Below are 26,506 nucleotides of genomic sequence, written 5' to 3'. Positions count from 1 at the left end.
TAATGTGTAACACAACACGTACACCTCAGGACTGTGCACCTTACCCCCCCTTTCTCTCTCTCTCACTCTACACACTGTTTGCACTGTTATTGGAGATGCTTTAATCTCATTGTACATGTGTATAGTGACAATATAGGCATTCTATTCTATGTGTTTGGACTGTGGGGGAAACCAGAGCACCCGGAGGAAACCCACGCAGACATGGGGAGAACATGCAAACTCCACACAGAAAGGTCCTTGCCGGCTGCTGGGTTCGAACCCAGAACCTTCTTGCTGTGGGGCGACAGCGCTAACCACTACACCACAGTTCTGAAATAAAAAGTTTACACCTACAAACAAACAAACAAACACGCTCACATATTTGCCCAATGTTGCTTAGGGCTTGAGTAGGAGAATAGTTATGTTCATAAAATAAACCTTATTTTGTTTAAATTAAAATAAAGCTGATTTACCCCCACACCAGTACCTGTAGGAAAAACATCTGGAAAAATTAGGAAATTAAGAAAATAAGCAATACAAAGTGAACATAATTAGCAGTAACCTTACTTAATTTTGTATAAAATTAAAGCTGCAATTAAATAAACTATCCAAATAGCTTATACAGATTGATCCAAATTGGGTTTGATGTCATTTTGCTAGCCTGGATATAATACTGTGGAATATGAGCACACACTGATTCGGGTAGATACTGATCTTTGGGTCAGTAAAAGGCCCAGTGTCTCAGTGCAGCTCAGCTCAGGAGCTCCAAACATCAACAAGCTTTAACTGCAGGAACAACTAATTCAGCTACTATCACCGAGCCCAAATCAGCTCAAAAATAAACACACATTATGTCCGACCACATTACCTGTTTCTGAATCCTTCGTCTTCATAAACTGCAGCAGAACAACTATCTTCTATCAGTTAGAAAAGGCAACAATTCAACTGGTGCTGTAAATATTTACATGACTTTTAGGCAGGCTGCTGCTGCTCATGACTTCACTTATCTCGTTTGCCATTGAACTTCAAATCCTCTGGGATTTGTAGTTTCAATAGGAGTATCCTTCAATTACAATGTACTCGAATCCGAGCCGTAAAGAACTACATTACCCAGAATGCATCTAAACGAAGCTTTTCTTTTATTATTGTTCCTTTAGTTTAATTATCAGCATTTTATTTCCTTAACTGCCGTTTTAGAGAAAGGAATATGTGTAGTGTAGTGTTATAAACTGTTTTTCATTATATAGGTACGATAATAATTCACTGAGTTCCAGTTCAGTATTTCCGGGTGTCTGCATGACGTGTAGATTATCGTTCCTCCCAAATGAGTCCATAAACTCACACTGGAGTTTTCTGACACATACACACTGGGGTTGCAGATAGTCCAAAATATAGCGAAGTTGGTCCTGAACAACAGGAATTTCCTACAAAAATATATTTAAAATAAGCAAAGCGTCTTGAAATATCACACACTTTTTGCACAGTCTTAAGCACCTCTTTTTTGTCGTACAAACTTTGCTATAGATTGTTATTTTATGCCTTTTTAATAATTTTTTTTATTTTTTTCACGGTCCGGTTTCCATCAAATCCTGTGCTCTGATTGGCTGGCAAGCGGGTCCGTATCCTGCGATACGGACCCCGGTTACGGACCTCTGGCGACTCGGTCGTTCACGACAGCAACAAACATAGTAGCAATTTTTGTCAACATTTATTTTCGCATTTCTCAGGAGAATAGCATTAATTTTACAGCATGGATAGCGATAACGACAGTGTTCACAGCGAAAGTGAGTTTTACTACCCTGAGGAAGAAGAAATAAAAGAAAACATTTCAGGAGAAAGCTAAAAACCTGTAACTTGCTAACGCCGAGCAAAAACGGCTGAATCCTGAATGACTCCTATTTGTATAAATAGGGGACTACATAGGCAGCAAAATGTAGTTTTTTTCCTGCCATGGAAGTGCACTTGTATACCGAGGAGGAAGCCATTTACATTACAGCCGTGAATGAGGATTCAAAATGGTGGCTTGGCTCGGTTTTCCCTTTCGGGCGCTCTCATTTTCTGTTAGAATTTGGTAAAGAAAAAAATAAATATATTATTTACCAGCTTAAGGTCGGTCCGTATGGTGAAATACCGTGACCTTGGCCTTGAATACTGACCTCGGCCCAGAGGGCCTCGCTCAGTACTTTCAAGACCTCGGTCACGGTATTTCACGATACGGACTTCCCAGCTGGTAAATAACATATATAGATTTCCAAATCTTAAACAATTGGGAGGAATTAACAAATTCCAAAATATCTATCTATCTATCTATCTATCTATCTATCTATCTATCTATCTATCTATCTATCTATCTATTCAATACTGACACTTTTGCACAGTTTTTATCTTCATTTCTCACAATTCTTGTTTTTTAGCACTATCAATGCACATTCACATGTACAAAGCACATGTATATATTTTTAATCATTTTTATCTGTAGATTGTCTACAGGGCCTGGCAGGACCACCAGGTTCTGTAACAGCTTTTTGCCCCAGGTCACCAGACTGCTGAACTCCAAATCCAAACTTCTCTCTATTTATAACTTGAACATTTCCTAATTCCACAGGTCACTTTATACTATACTATACAACTAAATTTTGTTCTGTGTACACTTGTATACTGAATGACAATAAAGGTTGTCTGGGTCTAAGTCTCAGTCTAGTCGGCTTGTTCTTGGGATCTTTTTTTTTCTAAACTCTATTTATGTTGTACAGTGTGTCTTTTTCTTTGCTCATGTCTGATAACTTGCTGCTGTAACAAAACAATTTCACAGCTTGGGATCAGTAAAGTCTATCTATCTATTAGTTTTCAACACAAAATTAAATGTTACAGAAAAAAATTTGGGGGCGGCACGGTGGTGTAGTGGTTAGCGCTGTCGCCTCACAGCAAGGAGGTCCGGGTTCGAGCCCCGTGGCTAGCGAGGGCCTTTCTGTGCGGAGTTTGCATGTTCTCCCCGTGTCCGCGTGGGTTTCCTCCGGGTGCTCCGGTTTCCCCCACAGTCCAAAGACATGCAGGTTAGGTTAACTGGTGACTAAATTGACCGTAGGTGTGAATGTGAGTGTGAATGGTTGTCTGTGTCTATGTGTCAGCCCTGTGATGACCTGGTGACTTGTCCAGGGTGTACCCTGCCTTTCGCCTGTAGTCAGCTGGGATAGGCTCCAGCTTGCCTGCGACCCTGTAGAAGGATAAAGCGGCTAGGGATAATGTGATGTGTGATGTGATTATAGTAGTATCCTGGGTGCGATTTGCTGGGGGGGATGGTGGGGATCATCCCCCCCTCTGGTTTTTATCTCTGCTGAAAAAAAATCCTCGGGGACAACCCCGTCAATAAAACAAACAAACCAAAAAAAAAAAAGTTGACATGACAGGCATGTTGTGACACAGTTTTCTATGGTCTACATTGCACTCACTTTCAAAATGACCCGGAGTGGCAGCTTTGATGTTCACGAACGTCCCCAGCAAATTGATACATTGTAGATAATAACAATATCTTTGCGTTCTATGCAGGGATGCAAACAGCACGCCTTTTGGCGGATGCCGCCTTTTTCACGGCCGATTTTTTTTTTAGGGGGTACGTTGGAGTGTCTGATTATAATTTCAAAGTAAATTCTGTATTAAAATTACTAAATAAGCAAATCCGTTACAGTCCATGAAACAGGAAGTATAAGGATGAGAAAAAAAAACAGTTTAAATCGGAAAGCTGCGCACAATGTGAACTGCGCCATCAGAGCAAACTGTTCATTTAGTATTCATGTATTTTAGTGATTTTCGAGTCACTGTCCATTTAATCCGGAGGGAGAGAAACATCACAGCAACGCGACAAGCAATGCGAACTTTGTTGTGTGTTAGTGTTCGTGTATTTAGTCAGAGAGATAGGAAGATAATTTCAAAGTAAATTCTGTATTAAAATTACTAAATAAGCAAATCCATTACAGTCCATGAAACAGGAAGTATAAGGATGAGAAAAAAAACAGTTTAAATCGGAAAGCTGCGCACAATGTGAACTGCGCCATCCGAGCAAACTGTTCATTTAGTATTCATGTATTTTAGTGATTTTCGAGTCACTGTCCATTTAATCCGGAGGGAGAGAAACATCACAGCAACGCGACAAGCAATGCGAACTTTGTTGTGTTAGTGTTCGTGTATTTAGTCAGAGAGATAGGAAGATGAATTTACTATCTCTGGTTTAGTGTTCGTTTTCATTTAGTGTTTGATATAGGCTGCCAAACTGCAGGACAAATAGGTTTAAATTGTCAATGGTTCCTTGGTCTATTAAATTACTCAATAGTAGGTAGTGTGGGGGTGTTGGGGTGTTAGGTTAGGTTTTTTAGGCTTTGCCACCAGTGGTATTATGTTAAGTGTAATTTTATTCCTTGGTCTTTTAATTTTCTTAGAAAGGGAGGGTGGAGGGGGGGTGATGGGGTTGTGTGTGTGTGTGGTAATATTTATTATGAATGCTGTTGTGTGGATGTTAAACGTTAAATGTATTTTGTGTTGTCCATTGTGTGTATAAGTCGATGTGAATTGCCAGACTTTGTGCCCAAGACAAATTTCTCTCTTGAAGAGACAATAAAGGCTCTTACTTACTTATCATCGGATGTTATTGAGCTGTTAGCCTATTGTTACCTTAATTTTGTGACGTTTCATGATTAAAAAACAAAACAAAACATCCCCCTTTCTGTTTTTTTGACAAATCGCACCCTGGTAGTATCAATAATGCCACCAAGAACCAGACTACTACAGTAAAGCTATAATGTTTTGAGCTAAAATGAGAGTAAACTATAAAGTTTTGCCTCAGACTGCTAACCTCACAGTTCTTTTCCTTTTTATTTTCTAATATATATTTTTTTCTTAACCAACTTATACAGTGGATTTTCTTTCCTCATAAATAATAATAATAATAATAATAATAACTCCTCCCCTTTGTGTGACCGGCGGCGGCCATTTTCTCCCCGTCGCGCGCCGCTCAGCGAGTGCGGAAGTGGCTGTAAACTTCAGTGCGGGTGAAAAGGGTTCCGCCTTTACATTCATCCTGTATCCGACACTTCTGGCATTTTCCTGTTGTTTAGTCAGGCATTTTCAGCCGTGAAGAAGGAGGAATGGCTGGGAGATTACCGGCGTGTGTTGTAGACTGCGGTACAGGGTAAAGTATTTTTAATTCCTTTGTAAATCAGATCCTCTGGTTGTAGCAGCAGCAGCAGCAGCAGTATTCCTGTCAGCTCTGGGGTGTGTAGCGTTAGCGAGTTCTCTGTTTAGCGAATACAACTCGGTTTTAAAATATTCTTGTGTACTTACACCTCCTGTTATTTCACTCTCTGAGGATTTATTTTACAGTGAGGTATTTATAAACAATACTGCTAGGGGCCATAGCACAGTGTAGCATAGTATGGGTGGAGGCTATACTATACTATAGTATGTGATTGACTGGGTAGCTAGCTAGGCTGTATTTTGCCTTCATTAGCTTGCTAGCTCCGTTTCGGAAACATTTATCTCGTTCATGGGACACATTTTAATATTGTACGTGCAGTTACAGGATGCACACGTGGAAACCGGATTATTACCAGCATGTTAAAGGGGGGAAATAAAACATAAATCAATGCTAAATTCTGCAAAAGTCATGCTAATCATCGCTGTGCGCATGCGCAGTTGGAACTTCCTAATTTTATTGACAGTGCTTGCCGCTTCCTGCTTCTCGTCTTTGAGTCCATATATGGTCGTGTTATGTATTTCATGGTGTATTTAGTGAGCGTTTATGTTTTCCTTGTTTTTATATATTATTCCTCTTTGTTTGAACCGTTGATTTAAAATAGACTTGGACACTTGGTGTTTTTTTTGGTCAGCTTGTGATGTTCAGTGTGAGACTGCAGCTGGTCTCAGAATCAGGCGATTCACTTCCTGAGAGGAAGAACAAATGGAGCATTATATCCACCTTAAAGCAGCTTTATGGTAGTTTTTGTGTGTTTTTCTAACTGAAGCACAGCAGTCTTTAAATGCACAGTGATGACCGGAAGTGTGAGCTATACATTAGGTGTTTTCTTCCCTCAATTAGGGAAATCAAACAGAATTTCAGTAAAAGCACTACAAATGACAAAGCTACAATATCTCAATGTATATGTGGGGGCGCACACACAGGGTAGTATGAAAAAGTCTTAGCCATCCAGTGTTTCTTTGTGCAATCTCATCTCATTATCTCTAGCCGCTTTATCCTGTCCTGCAGGCAAGCCGGAGCCTATCCCAGCTGACTACGGGCGAAAGGCGGGGTACACCCTGGACAAGTCGCCAGGTCATCACAGGGCTGACACATAGACACAGACAACCATTCACACTCACATTCACACCTACGGTCAATTTAGAGCCACCAGTTAACCTAACCTGCATGTCTTTGGACTGTGGGGGAAACCAGAGCACCCGGAGGAAACCCACAGGGAGAACATGCAAACTCTGCACAGAAAGGCCCTCGCCGGCCACGGGGCTCGAACCCGGACCTTCTTGCTGTGAAGCGACAGCGCTAACCACTACACCACCATGCCGCCCTGTGCAAACTTTGTTGTAGATTTTTCTTTTGATTTCTACATTGTCTATTCAGTACAAACACACTTAAGTTTTCCAAACATTAGTTTTCCAGCACAAAATTAAAAATGTTTGGATTTCAGTAAAGAAAGTAGTATATGGGCAGTAAGTGGTTAGCACGGTCGCCTCACAGCAAGAAGGTTCTGGGTTCGAGCCCAGTGGCTGGCGGGGGCCTTTCTGCGTGGAGTTTGCATGTTCTCCCTGTGTCTGGGTGCTCCGGTTTCCCCCACAGTTCAGACATGCGGTTAGGTTAATATGGGACGGCCTTGAGCGAGGCACCTAACTCCCAACTGCTCGCCGGGTACGCGCGTGTGTTCACTGCTTCAGATGGGTTAAATGCAGAGAGGAATTTCACAAGTGTGTGGTGAAGTTGTTTCTTTCTATATTAATGTAAGAGACACTTTTCAGACAAAACATAATGAAGGCGACTGGGTTTTGCTGCAAAATTTAAGATGTGAGTGGGACAGTGTCCAGAAGAACTGTGGCTGGTTCTGTAAGATGCTCAGTAAAACCTACAGCTCATTTCCTTAAGCCCAGCGCGCGTGTTTTTTTTTTTTTTTTCCCCCACTCCTCGTCCTGTCACTTGGTCGTGCATCTTTTTTGATGCAAGCGAAAAATTGTGTGCAGATATTTTCAACTGCGATATTTTTATTTTTTTTGTCTGTGATAGATTGCAGGTATCAAACATGCTTGATATTCTGTGTCAAAAAATCGCCAGTCGCTGACTTGCAGCGATATCGCCATGTGTGCGTGTCTTTGCGATAACAAAGCGATCACCTCCAAAGCCTAATCCAATCCCTACCTGTGAAGTAGTCATGTGACTTGCATCCTCCTCCTCAAATCAATCACTGGTCGCAGATAACGTGCGCACACAGCTATCCGAGAGAGGGGAAACTTGCGTCCAAAAATCACAATATGCCTGTGACGAGAAGTCGCCCGTGTGCGCGCCGGGCTTTATCCAATTGCACTCACTATGCCTGAGACTACACTTTTTTTTTTTTTTGAAGCAAAGGGTCATGACACCAAATATTGCCTTTTAGTTTTTCTGTTTGTTTATAGATTTTTTTTATTGTATAGTATTTCAAGTTTATTTATTTGTGTTGTGCTTTTAATAATATTGTCGCAAAGCAGCTTTACATAAAATGAAAGATTTTAAATATGAGCTAATTTTATCCCTAATAAATGTTGTTTACCAGCTGGGAGGTCCGTATTGTGAAATACCGAGGCCTTGAAAGTACTGAGCGAGGCCCTCTGGGCTGAGGTCAGTATTCAAGGCCGAGGTCACGGTATTTCACCATACGGACCGAGCTTAAGCTGGTAAATAATATATTTATTTTTTTCTTTACCAAATTCTAACAGAAAACGAGAGCGCCCGAAAGGGAAAGCCGAGCCGCCATTTTGAATCCTCATTCACGGCTGTAATGCAAATTGCTTTCTCCTCAGTATACAAGTGCACTTCCATGGCAGGAAAAAAAAACTACATTTTGCTGCCTATGTAGTCCTCATTTGTACAAAATTGAGTCATTCAAGATTCAGCCATGTTCAGCCATTCAGCATGTTTTTGCTCGGCGTTAGCAACAGTTACAGGTTTTTAACTTTCTCCTGAAATGTTTTCTTTTATTTCTTCTTCTTCAGGGTAGTAAAACTCGCTTTCGCTGTGAACACTGTCGTTATCACTATCCATGCTGTAAAATTAATGCTGTTCTCTTGAGAAATGTGAAAATAAATGTTGACAAAAATTGCTACTATGTTTGCTGTGAACGAGCGAGTTGCCAGAGGTCCGTAACTGGGGTCTGTACCATAGGATACGGACCCGCTTGCCAGCCAATCAGAGCGCAGGATTTGATGGAAACCGGACCGTGGGGGGGAAAAAAAAGTATTTATTTCACACTTCTTTGCAAGTGCCCAAGACATTTGCACAGTTCTGTACGTCTAACATTTTCATGATGCTTTTGGATGCAAAACAAGCCCTCTATCTGCTGTCATATATATAATTTATTTATTTGACTCATTTCCTTTTGAAATGACATCAGGTCCCTAAGCATCCAGTAATTATCTGATTATCTCGGAGTCTTGGTCACAATTCGTGATGCCTGACAGCATACAGGTTCTCGAGTACCCCCGTCTTACACATCAGTGTCCCTGTTCCCGCTTCACCAGAACCAATTAATCAGATCCTTCCCAAGTTGAAATGGGTGTGCTGGAGCAGGAAAATTACCGAATTGTACTCCAGGACCAGGGATGGGAACTTGTATCTTAAGAGAGTATGTGCCCAGTGTTGTGACGATCAGACATAAACTCCATCAGTGGATTGGACTGGACAAATGGGTTGAAATCCATAATGATGGAAGACATGAGGTATTGGATCCGTACATATCTAAACATGATCTGGGGCATAGGCATTTTAAAATTGGATTGAAACAAATTTCAAGTCATATGTTTTTTAAAAAAAAAAAGCAAAGAACTTAAATGGGGGCGGCACGGTGGTGTAGTGGTTAGCGCTGTCGCCTCACAGCAAGAAGGTCCGGGTTCGAGCCCCGTGGCCGGCGAGGGCCTTTCTGTGCGGAGTTTGCATGTTCTCCCCGTGTCCGCGTGGGTTTCCTCCGGGTGCTCCGGTTTCCCCCACAGTCCAAAGACATGCAGGTTAGGTTAACTGGTGACTCTAAATTGACCGTAGGTGTGAATGTGAGTGTGAATGGTTGTCTGTGTGTCAGCCCTGTGATGACCTGGCGACTTGTCCAGGGTGTACCCCGCCTTTCGCCCGTAATCAGCTGGGATAGGCTCCAGCTTGCCTGCGACCCTGTAGAAGGATAAAGCGGCTACAGATAATGAGATGAGAACTTAAATGTTTTCATATGAAATACAGAAAGTGTGCAGTCTTGATCGTCTCTTCCTGTGAAAGTAGGTGGTTCTTATCTGACAAAATGTAAAGCAAGAAGTTTGAGAAGCAGGAGTACATGCATAAACGTACTACTAATATTCCCCCCCATGCCACAATCGTTCCCATGCTCCAGTGTACATTTCAATCTTTGAATAAAACTTCCTCTATTGTGTTTAATATCAGCGGTGCATAATCCCTTGATTAAAAATATAGCTGTATAATAAGATATTGCTGTATGTGCCGGACTTGTACTTGGTCTGTTTAAATCAGTGGTTAAGTGTTAGCATGTAAGGACTTGAACATTCTGTGGTGCATACCTTTCCCTCCTCCCCCTCTTCGCTTCGAGCAAAGCAAAGCGCACCAGTGGTTCATTTCATAGCTTCGGGTGTGTGTGTGTGTGTGTGTGCGTCGTATGTGTGAAAACCTCACATCCTTTCTCACTTGCTGACCTGCACTTCTTTCGGGTTTAGTCTGCAAAACTGCTTTTTATATCTCCAGTCCCTAATGTAATGGAGTCATGAAACCCACATCATGCTGAGGCAGACTCGACTTCCCTTTACACCGCCTGTCCAAAGGCTTTGAGAGGCAAAGCTACAGTATTCATATTTATCTTCTTTCTTTCTGATCATATATACACTGAGTGATACTAACTTGAGCAGCAGTAAATGAGCCTGAAAAGACATGCCTTTTATGCCTTTTAGTGTAGTTATGATCCATACCTTTTTAAAGTTTTAATACGCATCTATTTTAATAACTTGCACACAACCAGGGTAAAGCCTTGTCCTTTTTTTTTTCCTCTTTTTTTTTTTTTCGGAGAAACCTGTCGACTTTTTATGGGCGTACTGTACTTCTGAATGTCTGATAGCAGGAAAAATGCACTTCTCGTTTGTATCTGGTTTTTATTTATTTTTCCCAGTCATTGTGGCGTGTTGCAGTGTGGTCGGGTGTTTTAGGATCCTGACACCATTCTGTTACCCAAACGAAGTTGCGCCTCGAGCTACGTGTTACACATGCCAGTGGTTGGACTCATTTTTAAAATGTGCAAATGTCTTTTTTTTTTTTTTTTTTTTTCTTCTTCTTTCTCCTCTTTTTAATGATAAACATAACTAAGTCATCTAGTGGCTTTGTAATTCAAGGCATTTAAAAACTACGTACACTATCATTCAAATTATTTTTATGCTGTTTAGATTGGCTGAGCGAACCGCAAATAACGGTCTACAAATAATGTTCTACTCATGCACACTTATGTCACACTTTTGTATTTTGAGTTCTGTGAGATGCAAGGAAGTGATTGCATCTGATTTCTTTATTGCTTGACTCCTCACGCAAACTTTTTTTTAAATCAGTATTTTAAAAAAATTGAATGAACAGGGGGCGGCACGGTGGTGTAGTGGTTAGCGCTGTCGCCCCACAGCAAGAAGGTCCGGGTTCAAGCCCCGTGGCTGGCGAGGGCCTTTCTGTGCGGAGTTTGCATGTTCTCCCCGTGTCCGCATGGGTTTCCTCCGGGTGCTCCGGTTTCCCCCACAGTCCAAAGACATGTAGGTTAGGTTAACTGGCGACTCTAAATTGACCGTAGGTGTGAATGTGAGTGTGAATGGTTGTCTGTGTCTATGTGTCAGCCCTGTGATGACCTGGTGACTTGTCCAGGGTGTACCCCGCCTTTCGCCCATAGTCAGCTGGGATAGGCTCCAGCTTACCTGCGACCCTGTAGAACAGGATAAAGCGGCTACAGATGATGAGATGAATGAACAGGAGATCAATAATTTTTTCACAAGGTATCGTGGTCTGTTAGTGTCTCGCAGGCAATTATTTGCCTCTGCCTTCGGCATCGGTAAATCAGTAATTGCTTGCTCGCCACTAATAAATCACAGTATTTTGTTCAGCCTTGTCCAATTATTGCTTTAGTTAGTGAGGCTGCAGATCACCATTTCAACCCTTTTTAAACCAGGCTTTATTGCTTCTTCGCTTGAATTGGTCACTAACTATGGGGCTGTACTGAACTTTTAACACCTAGCCTAGACTTCAGCATCTTGTGGTCAGGAAATATTTTTACCAAAGTAGATGTGACTTTATGGTGAGGTGACTGGTGTGAAAATATGCTTTATTAAAGCTATACTGCCTTTCAGATTTTTCAAGTTTGGGTCATAAAAATAATTTTCCCCTGACAGTTATTTTTTGTTTAGTGGACTGAAGGCTACTGAATTTGAATCAGAGACTTCCAATTTTACTAGTTTCTTAAGTTTCTTTTTATTTTTTTAAATGGAACAATTGGTGAATTTAGGGCCATGTGGCCCTAAAGTCTCCACTATATGCAATACAAGATGCCGCGTGATGCATAACGTAGTGAGCTTTCCCCGTTCACGCAAGGCATTGTGGGATACAAACTGAAAACAGGAGAGAAAAATGGAGGATGTGAGTGTGCGAATGAAACGTGAAAGGCCGATTACAGTAACGGGAAGCGAGAAGAAAAGACGCTATGTTGGGAAGGACAGGAAACGCAGGACCAAACTAATAAATATCAGCAGTCAGCGAGCACCTCGGTGTGCTCAGCTGTTCGTTTAGTGACAATGATGTAACTATCAGTGCACGGTCAAGGTAAACCTGTAGATGGCAGTAATGCAACACTGTAGATGCCAGCTGCTGTAAAACCCAAAAGAAGAAGGTGGTAAACCTGTGTGTACGGACTTCCTCTGTCTGTGTGAAGTGAGCGTTTTTGTTTTTTTTTGTACATTATTTGCTTGGGAAGTAATCCCCTCAAATTAAATAACGTCCATCCACAGAATGATTCGGTTGGGGTGGGGCTTTATTTATTTTTTGGGAGATATTACAGAAGTAAACATCACAATGACCAAATTTCAGAGGGAACTAAAGTTCACTTTTTTTTTTTTTTAAAAGAAATTGAAAGGCCGTCTAAAGGCCAATTTATGCTGACAACCCAGTCCTCGCAGATGGCGTCGCAGATAGCGTCTGCGTAGCCCCCCCACCTTCGCAGACGCTCTGTGCGCACCTCCCAAAAATCATGACCACCGCAGAAGCCTCGCAGACGGCGTCACAGACAAGAGGGCTCTGATTGGTCCACTCTACATCCGCTGTACACGCACTTCCGCTTCCCTACTTTCCCGGTTTGGTTTGTTTTCACGACCGCCATTTTTAAAAACACGAGCGAAGATGGAGCAGCATGAAGAGCGGTTGATTGAGGAAGTACGTACATCTATACGACTCCAGTTCTAGTCATTATAAGTAACCGGAGGATAAACACTCCACTAACCACACCCACCAACTACTCCTAGCGACTTCGCGCCCCCTTGCGTTGTGGCTGTGAATAACATCGCGCACGCCTATTACTCCCCGCTCAACGATAAATTACAACTGCCTGCGAAAAGCTATCTGCGAAAGCCTTGTCGCAAGAGCATGCGGAGGCCCTAACTTTAAACTGATCTCTATTAGTTAAGATGCAGTCCTGCATGTTCACAGCTTCACACGAAAATCTGGCAGTGCGGCATGCTTTAGGCCAAGAAAAAATAATTGTTTCCGGTTACCCGACTGACCGTTGAAAAAATGCCACGACCCTAGACTTTTTTGTTAGATGTTTAAAAAAAATGTATTTTCGCCGACCAACAATAAATTTTGAAAAAAAAAAAATCTGCATTACGATTTGCATAATATTGTCGATCTGACAAGTGACTAATTCTAAAACGCATATATCGGACAAGAAACACTCATTGATTTCTCACGGCCTCAATCTGACGTCTTGACCTCTTTCCGGGAAACTCCGGCTTGTGTTGTACGCAGCGCTAGGCCTCATGGCGGCCAACGAAGTGTTCTCGATTACCGTGATCGGTTGCGACCACACGGAAGATTGTAAGACAATAAGTTCATTTTATAAGTTTTCAACTGTAAAAGAACTCTACGAGCATTATCATCCTCCGCTGGACGAGTCATGCAAACAGTATACACACAGCGCCCAGGCTAACGGCGGTATTGATATCACGATGTTCTTTGCATTCATATTAAACATACAAGTTCACAACATAGTGTTCCTAATAAAGTTAAGGTTCAACATTTGTAGTTATGTTTATAGTTCCTTTAAGCGTCCGAGCACTCCATATTTTATCCATGGGCTCCGAATCCTGTATTCCACAAGCTTCACTGGTTTTCTTAGGCCTGGTTCTGGATGGTTGAGTCACAGAATGACACTTCCCCACTATGTGCCACTGTTTGTCCCACACCTAAAATTTATTAAAAAAAAAAAACTACCTACCCGGTATTTTTGTGTGATTAAAAAATAAAAAAATAAAAAGACCTACCTACCTACCTACCCCATTTTTTTTTTTTTTTTTCTTCAAGATGTAATAGGAAACAAACAATTATTTTTTTCTTGGCCTTATGGGGAAAAGTGCATGCTGATGATGGTAATGGTTGAGCACTGATGATGATATACTAGTGATATAGTGCGAAATTATGTCCGACCTTTCTGAGATATTGTGGGTAGTTTATAACAATTACAAACTCCAACTGGAAGCAGCTGAATAGATAAAATGTTATATTGAATCTTTAAAAGTTTTCAGGACAATTTTAATAATTATTTTAATTTTTGCTCATAACTTATAAATTTAATTTTGTTGACTTAAGTATAAATATAATTTTTTTTTTTTAATAAATGCAGCATTGATATTTTGCTGACAGTTTCTTAGGAAACCTAGGCTGTATAGTGTTGTGTATTGTATACATGTCTTCGTGCCTCATGATTATGGTATTTTTAGCGCTGGATGCTCTCGAGCCTGTGTGATCTGACACTGATAAGCATCTCAGTGGGATTTATTAATTAATTAATTTTTTTTGAAAGAGAGCACATTGTTTTTGTCGAACTCTGCAATGACAGAACAACTACAGGCTGTTGCTGTATATCAGACAGCATAATGAGAGCAGAGCGCTGCAGATTGTAGTTGCGTAAAGTTGTAGCGTTGAGAAATTAGAGGCTTGTGTTGTCAGCTGGGTGTAAAGCTGCAAGCATGAGCGCTGTGGATCTCAGCAATCTATCAAGCAGAGTAGTTTCAAAAGTGCAGACAAAGAGTTGCGGAATATAATTTTAATAAATGAGATTTTAATTTATGCTGCTTATAATGGGCATTCAGAATGGCATTGCTTAAGTCCAATTATCCATTTCACAGCCTTTATTTTGTGGCTGTTAAAGGGGAACTGAAGTCCTTTTTAAACTTGCTTTATTTCTTAATTAACGTGTTATTCAATTATGTTTTCGGTTTTATTAACCTTATATAGTGACTCATATTGGTGTATTATATTACGCGTTTCGGTTTTTAGCCATGTCGAATGTAGTTCGTTCAGTCCACAGCAGGCGTTGTTTATCCGTGCAATCTTTACGAGACTTCTGCGAGACTTCAAACATGAAGTGTCAGCGCCACCGTTTTGAAAACTACACAGTGCCCAGATCGCCATATCATTCCATTTTAGTTTCATTTCGAGATTTGCCAGCTTCATCAGTGATGAGATTATTCCATACGACTTCCGACCACAGTGGAGTAGAGAAGAGTTGGAAAGGTGACAGGATAAGGACGAGTCCGTCGCGCTGGTATTTACTAGCCTGGGCCCGCCCATCCTAAGCGTGACGCAACACAAGGGCCTGTTCCGAGCTTAGTCTGGCCAGGCAGGCTATCTACAGCATTTCCAAGCTCCCGAAAAATCGAGAACCGATCAACTTTGAGCATCTCCAACGGCCCTGGGTAGAGGCGTGTTCAAGGCAGTGACGTAGTAGAACTGCGACCGGAAGCCATAGATTGTTTACAGAATCTATGCCGGAAGCGCTTCATTCACATCACGAACATGGAGCAGCGGCAAGCCTTTAACACAGCGGTAGATGCTGTATTGAACGGGAAGTTCTCATTGAAAACGGAGCAAAGAGCAGCCCTGGAGGTATTTATTGAAAGGAAGGATGTTTTCGCCTTGCTCCCGACCGGCTTCGGTAAGAGTTTAATCTAGCTGCGTCGCATACGTCAGAGGAAAGAGTGATGTGATTGGTTTAAGCTTCGTCACAGCCTTTTCTGGCTTCGACCAGTAGCAAACTGAGGCATTTCAGGGAGGCAGGTCAACCACGGGCTCTGGGAAACGGTTGGGCTTAATAGCTTGGCCAGACCAAATGCTCGCAGAGCTTTGAAGTCGCGTTAGCCAGGCTAGGTATTTACATCATTACTGTCGCACAATTAAAATGTGCCAGATCAGGTGGCTGGTGGGTTTTCAAAATAATAAATACATGCATGTATTTTTGTGATAAATCCATATACTGAGCGCATTTCCTACATAATCCTCACTAAGGTTTTGGACAGCACAAAAAGGCGTCTCCACTATATAGTGAGTAGGGAGCGATTTCGGACATGGAAAACTTCCGGCTTGATTACGTCAGCATTCGAAAGGGGGCGTGCGCATCTTTTGGCAACGTTGGCAGATGTCGGTCACTTTTGATTTCCGCTGTACGTTTTACTTCCGTCCTACGATGTCTCGCACAGGTCTCAGCGGATCTTGTTTACAGCCGTTGCTTTGACATATGGACTGATATATTACATAGCGTATTTCAAACACTCATAACTTGCTATAGCAGTGACAAAATAGCTGTCAGAAATGCGTTCCTACATTTTATAAAATGAGAAATAAAATTTTGATAAATTTGCCTTTAGTTCCCCTTTAAGTGTGTGGGCATGTGTGGTGGTGGACTGTTGGGAAAGCTTTGCAACTCAAAGGCTTTTGTTCTCGCTCTCTGTGTTTCAGATATACTAAACTGGGATATGCAGGAAACACAGAACCTCAGTTCATCGTACCATCATGTGAGTACAACTGTATCGCTTGCACTTAATGACCGTAAAATGTTTTTTTAAAGATTTAGCTTGAAATGTTTAGAAGTTATCATGGATGCCTCAGGTAGCCAGTGTGTTTTCTTGAAGGATGGACATAAAATTAGCTCTTTCATTAGTTAAGATCCCTGCAGCCACATTTTGAACCATCTACAACAGGCAAATTTATCACTTCAGGAAATCTAGAGTAGAACCCATTAACCAAACGAAATTAGTTTGCTATCGTTCAGGTGATTTAAACACAACTTGGAGCTGTTCTTAATGAGGATCACAACCGGAATTAAAATCTCATACAAATGATAAACTGCCTTGTCCAATAAACGGTTGTGTTGTCCTCAACCTCCTGTAACTAGTATTTCAGTTTTTATTGGGTTAACAGTAAAACATTGTGTAACGTCTAGTTGGATATTTCTTCAAAGCGCAATAATTTCAAGTTTTAAGTTAAATAATTGAAGAGCTCTTTTCCAAAACGTGATAAACGCCAAATTTAAAAAAACGAGTTCGTCGCGCTATTCTGCTGTGTACTGAGCCTATTCACTGCTCCATTTAATGTTTCATGCCAAATCGCTATATTTCTTTGTTTATATGTGCTGCAAATTGTAGTTTCTCTCCAAAACGTGATAGGTGCTACAGCTGGCTTTTGGCTGAGTGTGACATTTCCTCTAGACCAATCAGAGTTCGGTCAGCGTTCTACACTATCCCACATGGTGGCGCTTTGAAGCGAGGAGTTTTGTTTGCTTGTGTAGCTTCTCATCTCATCTCATTATCTCTAGCCGCTTTATCCTGTTCTACAGGGTCGCAGGCAAGCTGGAGCCTATCCCAGCTGACTACGGGCGAAAGGCGGGGTACACCCTGGACAAGTCGCCAGGTCATCACAGGGCTGACACATAGACACAGACAACCATTCACACATTCACACCTACGGTCAATTTAGAGTCACCAGTTAACCTAACCTGCATGTCTTTGGACTGTGGGGGAAACCGGAGCACCCGGAGGAAACCCACGCGGACACGGGGAGAACATGCAAACTCCGCACAGAAAGGCCCTCGCCGGCCACGGGGCTCGAACCCGGACCTCCTTGCTGTGAGGCCACAGCACTAACCATTACACCACCGTGCCGCCCTTGTGTAGCTTCTTGAGCACAAATAACTTTTTTTTGCAAATGGTGGTTGTGAATACTTTTTGATGGTTCTGAAGAATTGAAGTTGTTTTCTGTGGTGGACAGTCTTAAAACGTAAGGTTATTCATGAATGAATGTTATTTAAGTGTTTATATAATATATTTGATTTTATTATAAATTGTATAAGTTCCTGACATTATATACCTACAGCATGTTTTATTTTAAAGATAGAAAAAAATGAATGGATTTATAGCTTTGGGGGGATATATATATATATATATATATATATATATATATATATATATATATATATATATATATATATATATATATATATATATATTAAAATATAATATAAAAAAATATACACACACACCCCTTTGGATTTATAATAACGTTGTTAGATTTGTCAATTATTGTTGAAAATGTTCAGACTGAACCAACTATCTATTATAACAGGATAAATTAAATATTTGCAAAATTTATGGGTCTGGGTAAATGTCATTTTTCTGAAAACAATCAAAATGGATTTATAGCATTTTGGAAAAGCTCTACAATTAATAATAGTAGAGATATATGGAGTTTATCTTGGAGTGGTGAACATGTGTATTACAATTAAGCAGAGCAAATGAGTGAAAAGATAACCTTTCATATCTTCACACCGTCATGTCCTTTATATTATATGGACACATCCACCAAAGGGGAAAAAAATGCAAGATAATCAAAAGAATTTTAATTTTCGCCATTTTGAGAACATGTATCTCGTCAGCAGGAAAACACTGAGAGTGACGTCATCGGAGTGAAATATCAGGAGTTATTATACCTCCAGGACACTTTTTCAATGGAATAAAAACACGTACTCTCTTCCCTTCTAGCGAGTTTCATTCATTTGGTTTGATAGCATGCAATATAGTTAGCATATCGCTTATCTTACGTGTATTACGTCACTCTACCCAACGGAGAACAAGCGTTGAATATGGTTTACGATGTTGCATGGTTGTCAAGCCAACATGATGTCACGTGTCGGAGACCTAAATCTTCCACGCTAGCAAGTGACTGGGACCATTTGTAAACAAATATGGCTGCCAAGTTTGCTTTATTTAAATACGGAAGATTTTGAGAGAATTTTGAAAGAGAGACGCGTTGTACGCTCGAAAGGAACATGCATGTATTATAATATTGGCTGGCTTTTTTGTGGTATATCGGATATATTCTATTCAGCTAGCATAAGTTTAATATCATGCTAGCTGAATGGAATATATCTGATATACCACAAAAAAAAGCCAGCCAATATTATTTAAATACTTTGGTCAGATCCACAATGCATTTTGTATGAAAAATCTAGGTTTTTCAACACAAGATAAACTTCGTATCTTCAAGCCAATGTGTGGTTCCCCCCCCCCCCCCCCCATTTTATTATATAGACACATTCACAAACCAAAAGTAACCAAATTTATCACAATTCATCGACTTTTTTCCTCATGAGTGACATTTAGACACTTGTTTTGGTTCTCCATGACCCAGATGTAGCTCATATGAAACATGCATATGTTATTTATCAGCTGGGAGGTCCATATTGTGAAATATCGTGACCGAGGTCTTGGGAAGTACTGATGGAGGCCCTCTGGGTCGAGGTCAGTATTCAAGGCCGAGGTCACGGTATTTCACCATACGAACCGACCTTAAACTGGTAAGTAACGTGTTTTTATTTTTTTCTTTACCAAATTCTAACAGAGAACGAGAGCGCCCGAAAGGGAAAACTGAGCCGAGCCGCCATTTTGAATCCTCATTCACGGCTGTAATGCAAATTGCTTCCTCCTCGGTATACAAGTGCACTTCCATGGCAGGAAAGAAACTACATTTTGCCACCCATGTAGTCCCCTATTTATACAAATAGGAGTCATTCAGGATTCAGCCATGTTTTTGCTTGGCGTTGGCAACAGTTACAGGTTTTAGCTTTCTCCTGAAATGTTTTATTTCTTCTTCCTCAGGGTAGTAAAACTCGCTTTCGCTGTGAAGACTGTTATCGCTATCCATGCTGTAAAATTAATGCGATTTTCCTGAGAAATGCTGACACAAATTTATAAGTTTCTTGATAATCTTATAAATAAATCTTATTTTAAAAAAAATATAAATGTTGACAAAAAAATGCTACTATGTTTGTGAACGAGTGAGTTGCCAGCGATCCGTAACTGGGGTCCGTACTGTAGGATACGGACCCGCTCGCCAGCCAATCAGCGCGGGATTTGATGGAAACCGCACCGTGAAAAAAATAAAATCTGCGTATTTCCCAGTAAAACACTGCTGTCTATGTAACTGTGAAAGGTAAGATAACATTGAACATATGGGGATGTAAGAAGTCCAGAATGGGTACTTGTGCAGTTGTATGCTTTAACTTTCCAAACCATCCTATTAAACGATGTATACGAAATATACACTTTTTCTGGACACTTTAGAATTAAAGTTCTTACTGGTATGTGATTTTTGTGACCATGAAATGTTAATTGTGGAAATGAAAACAGAAATGAACTGTTGGTTTGGCATATCAAAATAGTGGACAGACAAATCCTGGCGTGTTTGATGAAGAAACGTTTCCTTTTCCCAGATGCGTCAAGTCATGTACTGCTTACAGGAGAATTTGCTGGCATCATATCCTTATAACACATTGTATTACTAAATAATTAGAATGCTGTATGCTCATACACAGGTTGAGCTTGAAGCAAAAGCTGTCTCTCTGCTGACTCGATGAATGTTGTATGACTTGGTTTTGATTTGGTAGTTTTATTCTCAATAATGTTATCTGCAGCTTTCAGCCGGTTTCATTATATCCCATAATCCTCTGCTGTTGCTCAGGCATTGCCATCAAAGAATCCGCGAAGGTGGGAGACCAGGCCCAGAGAAGGATGATGAAAGGCGTGGATGACCTCGACTTCTTCATTGGAGACGAGGCTATCGACAAGCCCACTTACGCAACCAAGGTGATTACCTGTAATTCTACACAAATCCACGTTTCTGTGCTACACCGTGGCGCTGATCTGGTATCAGGTGTTCGTTGTGAATGAAACGTTGTGTCTTTGCATGTAGTGGCCCATCAGACACGGTATCGTGGAGGATTGGGATCTCATGGAGAGGTTCATGGAGCAGGTCATATTTAAGTATCTGAGGGCGGAGCCTGAGGACCACTACTTCCTGCTGGTTAGTAATGCACCACTGCAGCATGAGGGGGGAAAATTTATTATCTCCTGCAGAACAAAGTTCTAGTTCTCTTTTTAAAACAATATGCCTTTACCTCACCACTTCTACTTATAGAAATGATACTTTTTACCATTTTAGATGTTCATGTAGACTTCATGGGGCCATTATTAAAAAATGTTCTGTTTCCGGTCCACCGGCGGGGTGAGTGCCGTTTGTGCGGGTGAAAATTTTTTTTTTTTTTTAACGCCGGTTTTTCGACATCTTTTTTTCGGGTTCGTAAATATAAAATCGAACTTGACATTTACGCGTTCCCAGGGCTTTCCACTAAGGCTCATACTAGCCAGCCATGACAAATAAGTAGCCGGGGGGGTAAACACAAAATAAACTCCTGTGCACGCAGTTCCCAGGGTTAAATGTATTTTCCACAGACCATTTATTTATTCACTTTACTCAAATACAAAATAAAATGGCAGTAAATCTTCTTTCTTTTCTTGCGTATTGCATCATGAGGCGTTCCTGGCTTGTAAATCTCTTATTTTCGGTGCATGGCACATTCACGCAACTGAGCATGCGCCGAGTGCGCGCGCACACTGCATGTCGGGGCGCGGATGAGTTACTCTCCCTTGATCAACGGTTCAGTTTAACATTATTGTCAGTCTGTTAGATAAACGTTAATTTTATTAAAATCGAAAATTAATATTTAGAGCCTGTGGGCTACAAAAATAGTCATTAAAGTAGCCAGCTGGACTTAATTGTGTGGCCGGCAGCTGGCGCTTGTGGAAAGCCCTGTCGAATCAGCTCTGCGCATGCGCCGTGCGGCACAAAAAAAATGGCAGCCACCATGAAGGAAGGAGATCTGGAGTTTTCAAACATTTGCTGAAGTGTGAAATCGCAAAATGGTATTCTGGCGAACACGAAAATAGTAAAGATTCAGAAAAACAAATCATTCAGTGATCATTTTAATAGTGTAATTTCATCCGAACTAGGCCTAACGCTCGATTTAGAACTACAAAAAGTCCGTGTGTCGGACATTTTAAGTACCTTTGTAAAAGTTTTGCAAATGTTGCAGTCAGCATTTAAAATGCTAACTTAGTTTTTGTACAAGTTTCAGTTGATTTAACTGTCGTATTTTATTAAATGTCTGCTTTTCTAATTAAAAAAAAAGTACTGAAAGAAAAAGCAAACACAGCATTGCGATTTCTTATCCATCCATATATAATAAAAAAATAAATAAATCCCTCCCTCCCGACTGAAATTTTTTTTTGCCCACCCGGTGGACAGGAAACGGATTTTTTTTTTTTTTTAAGGATGGCCTGGGGGCGGCATGGTGGTGTAGTGGTTAGCACTGTCGCCTCACAGCAAGAAAGCTCTGGGTTCAAGCCCACTGACTGACGGCCGCCTGTCTGTGTGGAGTTTGCATGTTCTGTCCATGTCTGCGTGGGTTTCCTCCAGGTGCTCTGGTTTCTCCCACAGTCCAAAGACATGCAGTTAGGTTCACTGGTGACTCTAAAGTGTCCATTGATCAAGCTTGGAGAGGGATGGGCTCCACTGTTTAAATGCCCTAGACACACCTTGCTGGCTAGGGGACGAAGAAGATGGACAAGGCTTCTGTTAATGGGCTTGTTCAAATATATTGTTTCTGTAGTAATGACGTGCAGATACTTTGATGCTCCTTGTTAAATATAATCATTGATATCTCACAGAAACCTTCACCGTATGTTTGTTTTAGCTTTTCTGGAAGAAGTCAGAGGTACCATCTGACTGACTGTTAATGTGCTTGGATAGCCCAAAGACAGCATTTTATGAATGTTTTACACTCGAGTCGTAATCTTTGAGCAGTTGTTACTTTTAGTTACAAGAGATCTTCAGATATAAGAAACAGTTAAATCTCGAATGATGCTAATACTCAGGCGCTTCAAAGTTTGGGAGAATAGCAGGGTACAAATAATTTACAGCAGGGTGCAAAATGGTAAAATGTCTGCCAGCGGCAGACATAATGCACGCAAAGCGTGCAGGGATAGATAGATAGATGGATGGATGGATGCAAGTACGAATTTTTCATGGGGCGGGATGGTTTGGAACAGGCCATCTAAAATTGGGATAACATTTACCTGGGACGGGTATTTGAGGCGGGTCGTCTAGCTTAAGCTTGATTAGCGTTGTTACGCACGCCAGTGTTTCCCACAGAAATTTTGGAGACTATGGGGGCAAGCCATGGGGGAGGCGCGGGGTTGTTTAAAATTGAGTGATATGTTAAATATTAAGTTATTACTGAAAAACTATTGATTTAAAAAAAAAAGACACTGAGAAATGGTCCTATAAACAACTTTACCAATATAAAAGATTACCAGGACTACAAAAATGCAGAAAAATGGGCTTTACTTATCCAAATGCACCTGTTGCTTCAAAAGTTAAAGTGCAGAGAACCTCACAGCACAACATGAAGTTCCCTTAAAATATAATATAAATGCCTCAGCTTTCATGTAAGAAAAAAAAACTATTAATACTAGTACTGTGTGCAGGCAGTCTCTCCTGAAGACTAAATTAAACAATTATAAACTAATAAAATAAATGGCTCAGGCTTCATAGAAGAAAAAAAACAATTTGAACAGAATCTCACAGTATGATGCTGAAGCTGCCTCAACAGTGGAAAATAAAATACCATTTTGGCAAAAACGTTGGCATCCATTCATTTCTTGTATTAAGTAAAAAATATGTTGCCAGATACTACTGACGTTTTACAGCCCAAAATATGTTCAAAACCTGCCAAAATGCACTTAAAACCGCCCAAATTGGGCGGGAAACCGCGCAATCTGGCAACACAGGCAGCAGTAATGGCTGCACTCATGTCGAGGATGTAAACACAGTTGACGCGGCAACGGACATACATGACATAGTGGATGTAATTTACGTTCACAACTTTTTTTGCTGTCAGAAATATTTAATATTAAATTTTGTGACTCGACTGACAATAGCCGGCGGCATAACAAGCCATAGCTGGCGATTTGCCGCCGGTGACCGGCTACTTTTGAGACCGCTGAATACTCAATTTCCTTTTAACGCACTTGGCACTGCTTGACTTGATAGTATACAGCACGGTTTCCCAAAGTGCAGTCTGTCTGCGAGTTCATGTCTTAAAATATCACGTTTCGTCAGTGTCTCTCAAATCACCTATGTGACTCTAAAGTTCTGAGTAGCACAGATGAGTTGTTTTTCTATATTGAATAAAGTCCGATGTAATTTCAAATAGTAGCTTATTTGAATTTGTCTGACGTTAAAAGGGAACGGAAGGAATTTTTTAAACTTGCTTTATTTCTTAATGTTATTTTCAATTACGGTTTCGGTTTTCGTAACCTTATATCGTGGCTCGTATTGGCAACTAATTGTAATTAAATATTAGCCGTGTTAAATTTAGTTCGTTTGGTCGACGGCAGGCGTTGCTTATCCGTGCGATCTTCACAAGACTTGCGCGAGACTTCGAAACGTCAAGTGTCACCCAGGTGTCACTGCTGCCATTCTAAAAGCTATTTTCCAAACGAAATATTGCACAAAAATGAGTTTAAATGACTATTACTGCCTACTTTTTTCAGACTTTCCTGATTGCTATCAAAACAAACAAAACTTCCAGCTTGATTACGTCAGCATTTGAAAGAGTGCACGCGCGTCTTTTGACAACATTGGCAGATGGCGGTCACTTTGACTTCCGCTGTACGTTTTACTTCCGTCCTACAAAGTCTTGCACAGGTCTCAGCAAATCTCATTTACGGCCATCGCTTTGACATATGGACTGATGTATTACGTAGCGTATTTCAAACACTCAACTTGCTATAGCAGTGACAAAATGGCAATCAAAAATGCATTCCGATATTTAATAAAATGAGAGAAATAGAATTTTGATAATAAAAAATTTGTTATCAAAATTCTTTGTTATTGTTATTTGAGAATTTTGATGATAAATTTGCCTTCAGTTCTCTTTTAAGCAAGCCAATGGTTTTGCGACACTGCTGATGGCAGTTTCGGTTAGACTTTTGTATCAAGGTCACTTCTGAATGCGGAGGGAATGTGGAATACGGAGAAACTATGAATAACCAAATTAGACTTGCCATCAAACTGTCAAAGATAACGGATTGGCGGCTGAAGACCGGGTCGGTCAAAAGAAAAGCACAAGAAACTTCCGACACGAGCAAGGACAAAGTGCAAAGGCATGATGATTCTTTGCTTGAGAAAACAAAGCAGTACAACCGGATCAACGTGGCCCCCACTGAGATTAAAACTGCCCAGTTTGGAGCCAGACCTTCCTTCACTGATGTATCAGAATAAGCGGCACCATTCTTCCCATTAAGATAAGGATAACAATGAGCGAGTTGACTACTATTTGTAAAACTGTCATTTCATTAGTGTGTAATTTGTAATATACTGTTGAAATAGGCTTTTTTTTTGGGGGGGGGGGGGTGTTCAGGATATTTAGGGGGTTTGATGGTCTGCAAATATCTTATTTAATTATTTTCTTTTTAAATGGACAAAGTGGTCTGCAAAAGTTTGAGAAACACTGGTGTACAGCTATAGAAGAAAAAGGATTTCTAATAGTTCTGTCCGGTATCAGCCAGGTGAAGATGAGTTCCTGTTAGAGTCTGGTTCCTCTCAGGGCTGTTTCTTCTTGTCTTGAGGCGGTTTTTCCTTGCCACCATTGCCTCTGACCTTGCTCATTAGAGAGATTTTATTTCCAGACTTCTGCAAAGCTGTTTGGGACGGTGTCTGTTAAAAGCACTGTACAAATGGGGCGTCGTGGCTCAGGTGGATAAGGCGCCATACCATAAATCCAGGGACCCGGGTTCGATTCCGGCCCGAGTTCATTTCCCGATCCCTCCCCGTCTCTCTCTCTCTCTCCCGCTCATTTCCTGTCTCTACACTGTCCTATCCAATAAAGGTGAAAAAAGCCCCAAAAAAATCTTTAAAAAAAAAAAAAGCCCTGTATAAATAAAAAAAAAAAATTGAATTGAATCGAGGTTAAGCTGTTACGTTTTCCAACATGGTTGTGTTTTGGTCATTCTTTCTGGTTTCCTCTTTAAGCAGCATTTGTCTTTTTAACTTTTAAAATAAGAGACTAGTATATGAGTGACTGTCACGATGTTGTGTAAAAGCTAACTCGTTTCATGGACTTTCCACATAATTAAATTTTAACAGTGTTATGTTTAAGTGCTGTTGTTTAATAAATAAAAGTTGGCATTGGCAAATTGCTGTGGTACAAGAGAAGTAAAACACTTCAGGACGTGCTATCTTGGGACCAGAATAAGCATCTGGGTAGTAGCAGTAATTTCACTTTGCTTTGAGGCACACCACAGCACTGATGGTTTTCTCATGACTGCACACCCTGTTGTGATTTTATTCCTTACTTGCACCCTGTATAAATGTAGAAATGAGTAATACTACTTGAATTAATCGATTTTCTAAATTCCACCGCAGCTCTAACCAGGATAAAGCAGTTACAGAAGAAGAATAATGAATGAAAAAATTGGCTTTTATTGCTGGGTTTCACATGTCACATCCACCTCATTAGTTATTCAAAACTTAAGCTGGTGGTCGACCAAAGCTCAGTTGACAGCGTTTGTACAGAGTGCATTGCTTACATGAAAAATGCCTTAGACTTGCGTTGTTCAAATTGATCAAACCATGAAACTGATAAGTTTCTTCAGGGTTCCCCGTGAACTATTAAAGGTGAACGAAGACAGGATTTGACAAAAAGACGTCGAGAAAGGTGGCGTTTGAACCTCTCGTTGAAATCGAAGGGAGCCGAGTCGAAGCCTGCTCGAGTTTGCAGTGATCACTTGGTGAAAGGTTTGTCTCTTCCTCTCGGCTATG

The 26,506-nt window shown here is 40.8% G+C and overlaps 2 protein-coding genes across 4 annotated transcripts in view; one reads left to right on the top strand and one right to left on the bottom strand.

Annotated features, from left to right (window-relative positions):
• LOC132891965 (solute carrier family 35 member F5-like) overlaps positions 1 to 983 on the bottom strand; it is a 60,017-nt gene extending 59,034 nt beyond the window's left edge. For all 3 annotated transcript variants that reach the window (XM_060930144.1, XM_060930145.1, XM_060930147.1), the window contains exon 1: positions 848 to 983. The gene's annotated coding sequence lies outside the window, so the exon portion shown is untranslated. The remainder of the gene's footprint in view (positions 1 to 847) is intronic.
• A 3,999-nt stretch (positions 984 to 4,982) lies between these two features.
• actr3 (actin related protein 3) overlaps positions 4,983 to 26,506 on the top strand; it is a 39,246-nt gene continuing 17,722 nt past the window's right edge. The window contains exons 1-4 of the mRNA XM_060930143.1: positions 4,983 to 5,161; positions 16,250 to 16,305; positions 20,306 to 20,430; positions 20,537 to 20,647. Coding sequence (XP_060786126.1) covers positions 5,118 to 5,161; positions 16,250 to 16,305; positions 20,306 to 20,430; positions 20,537 to 20,647 — 336 coding nt within the window. The 5' untranslated portion in view covers positions 4,983 to 5,117. The remainder of the gene's footprint in view (positions 5,162 to 16,249; positions 16,306 to 20,305; positions 20,431 to 20,536; positions 20,648 to 26,506) is intronic.

Source organism: Neoarius graeffei, chromosome 9 (genome assembly GCF_027579695.1).
Source record: "Neoarius graeffei isolate fNeoGra1 chromosome 9, fNeoGra1.pri, whole genome shotgun sequence".
Taxonomy (NCBI): Eukaryota; Metazoa; Chordata; class Actinopteri; order Siluriformes; family Ariidae; genus Neoarius; species Neoarius graeffei.
This window is presented reverse-complemented; position numbering and strand designations above follow the sequence as displayed.